Below are 2,822 nucleotides of genomic sequence, written 5' to 3'. Positions count from 1 at the left end.
ATATACAATAGGCTTCTTTCAATTTTCGTTTACCAAATTCACTTACAAGGCTTTGGTCAACCCAAGGCTATATATATATATATATATATATATATATATATATACATGCTCAACACAGATAACACTTAGTAGCACTTAAAAGTTGGACGTTAGATCTACCAAGTGTTTATATGCTTCCACTACTGCCAATATCATGAAGTAATTCCAAGCCCCTAAAATCAGCTGTCGGACTAGTAAGACCATATCTTCTCCCCTTAATTATTTGTGCCTTTGTACTCTGTGTAAGTTTATAAGTTTGCTCTGTTAATATATAAACATCTGTATTTTTATACATGAATATTCATTGTCTGAATATTTTCAGTCCTTGCTTTCCATCTATTTACATGCATTTATGTATGTATATTTTGCATATCTAACCCAAGTGGTTTTATTTGTTTATTTGCATCATTAGCTATCTATCTATAGATAGATAGATTTATTTATTCATATATATATATATATATATTTAATTAATTAATAATAGGATGAATTCTTTTATAAGAATTTATCAAGTAGTTAGCGTGAAAAAAACCTCATAAGGGAAAAATCCATCATTTATTCCCCAAAATATATTTATTTATATAAGGGCATTACTATACAAGAATGCCTCACGCTAAGAGGGACTCTAAGGTCAAACTACTATAATAAACACAGTTTTACCAAACGCAAGGAAATGCAACTCTCAAAGCTAGCCCCCTTAAAAACAGACTAAACTTATAGATCATGATTTTGTAGTTATTGCAGTATTATGCAACTTCTACTCGTCAGTATAATATGGTCAAGATACATAGAAATAAACAGAAAATCAACATACTCGCATTCGGTAAAAATGTGTTTATTATGGCAGTTGACCTTAGAGTCCCTCTTAGCATGAGGCATTCATGTATAGTAATGCCCTTATATAAATAAATATATATATATATGTTTGTATTACATGTATTTTACTTAACCCAGTTCTTTCTTTAGTACCGTCATCTGGCTCTTGAGTGTGGAGGACATTCTGTTGCAAAGCCTCTTGGGGATCATTTGATACACTGACATGCTATTTTATTCAGCAGTAACCAACCAGTAGTGGATATTTTCTTATTTTTACCTCTTCCACCTGCCTCAAAGATCCTTAAAAAGAGTCACCGGTGCACCTTTCTTTCAATAATTAAGCTATGAAAATAACAAACAAACCACAAACAAAACAAAACCTAATAATTAGAAAAACTATGTTCACTCACCTGTTACTGAGGGGAATACACCCATGTAGGATTGTAGCAGCTGCACAAAAGAATATAAACATTGCAATGTTTGAAAATTTGTTAACTGTTTTAACTAAAAGAGCCAAAAATCGTGATATAATTGCTGCAACTCCTAAAGTTGTCAATAGACTTGAGCTTTCCACTAAAGAGTACCCTCGATTTTCACCAAAATCAACGATTAAAAGATGGATGAGATAATTGGCACTCCAAGTTACGGCCGATGTCAAAGCAAATAATTGAAAATGTCCTGTTTTAAACAGTTGCATATCAAATGGACAGCATTCAGAGCATTGTTTTTTCAATGAAACTTTTTCATTCCCTTCTTCCTTAGGGGGACGTTTCTTCTTTGGTAAACCTGAAATAAGAGAAAACATTCTCAAACTGTAAATAATGCATTATTTAGAGAAAGAGAATAAAATTCAACAAAATTAACAAATGAGGGAGTTTCTTATTTCTTTATTGCCCACAAGGGGCTAAACATAGAGGGGACAAAACAAGGACAGACAAAGAGATTAAGTCGATTACATCGACCCCAGTGCGTAACTGGTACTTAATTTATCGACCCCGAAAGGCTGAAAGGCGAAGTTGACCTCGGCGGAATTTGAACTCAGAACATAACTGCAGACGAAATACCGCTAAGCATTTCGCCTGGCGTGCTAACGTTTCTGCCAGCTCGCCGCCTTTTATGAGAGAGTTTCTACATAGTTGATCACCTTTCCAGAAGTAGCAGCTGAACATTATAGCCAACTAATTGGTAGAGTTGTTAGAAGACTGGATAGAACGTCTTATGTTATTTTTTCTGATTCTTTGTGCTCTGAGTTCAAATCTCACCTAAAGCAAATTTGCCTTTCAGCCTTCCAGGAGTTGATAAAAAAGGTACCAATCCAGATGGAGATTCAAGACTGTAAGAAAGTTGAACTAGATACCTTGTGGTATTTTTCTCTAGCCTTTGAGGTCTGAGTTCAAATCCTGCTTCTGGATGATGGATGACTTAATCTGTCACCCGGTTTAACACCAGCACTTGATGACACCTTGGGTGTCTTTAATTCCTCTCTACTACACATCTTGCAGAGATGCCTTTCCACATGTAGGATGGTGAAGACCACACCACTGACTATTTCAAATTGTAGTTAACATTTCTTGATACACACACACACACATATTTATATATATATATATATATATGTGTCATCATTATCATTTAACGTCTGCCTTCCATGCTGGCATGGATGGGACGGTTTGACAAGAGCCAGCTATGCTGAAGTCTACACCAAACATCTGTGTTTTGGCAGGAGTTTTACAGTTAGATGCCCTTCCTAATATTAACCACCCAGTAGAGTGGGCCTAGTGCTTTTTATGTGGCACAAGCACAGGCGAGGTCAGTTTTGGCAAGGTTTTTACAACTGGATGCCCTTCCAACCCCTTTACAGTGTGGACTGGATGCTTTTTAAGTGGCACCTACACTGACAGGATCACCAAGAAACTTGCACACACACACACATATATATATATATATATATATATGTGTATATATAT

The 2,822-nt window shown here is 35.4% G+C and overlaps 1 protein-coding gene across 5 annotated transcripts in view; it reads right to left on the bottom strand.

Annotated features, from left to right (window-relative positions):
• The window catches only part of LOC106882414 (monocarboxylate transporter 2), an 88,029-nt gene that overhangs the window by 6,408 nt on the left and 78,799 nt on the right, over positions 1-2,822 (bottom strand). For all 5 annotated transcript variants that reach the window (XM_052976014.1, XM_052976016.1, XM_052976018.1 and 2 more), the window contains one exon: positions 1,266-1,641. In XM_052976014.1, coding sequence (XP_052831974.1) covers positions 1,266-1,641 — 376 coding nt within the window. The remainder of the gene's footprint in view (positions 1-1,265; positions 1,642-2,822) is intronic.

The sequence above is a fragment of the Octopus bimaculoides genome, chromosome 23, assembly GCF_001194135.2.
Source record: "Octopus bimaculoides isolate UCB-OBI-ISO-001 chromosome 23, ASM119413v2, whole genome shotgun sequence".
Lineage (NCBI taxonomy): Eukaryota > Metazoa > Mollusca > Cephalopoda > Octopoda > Octopodidae > Octopus > Octopus bimaculoides.
Note: the sequence above shows the minus strand (reverse complement) of the source record. Positions and strands in the feature narration are given on the sequence as shown.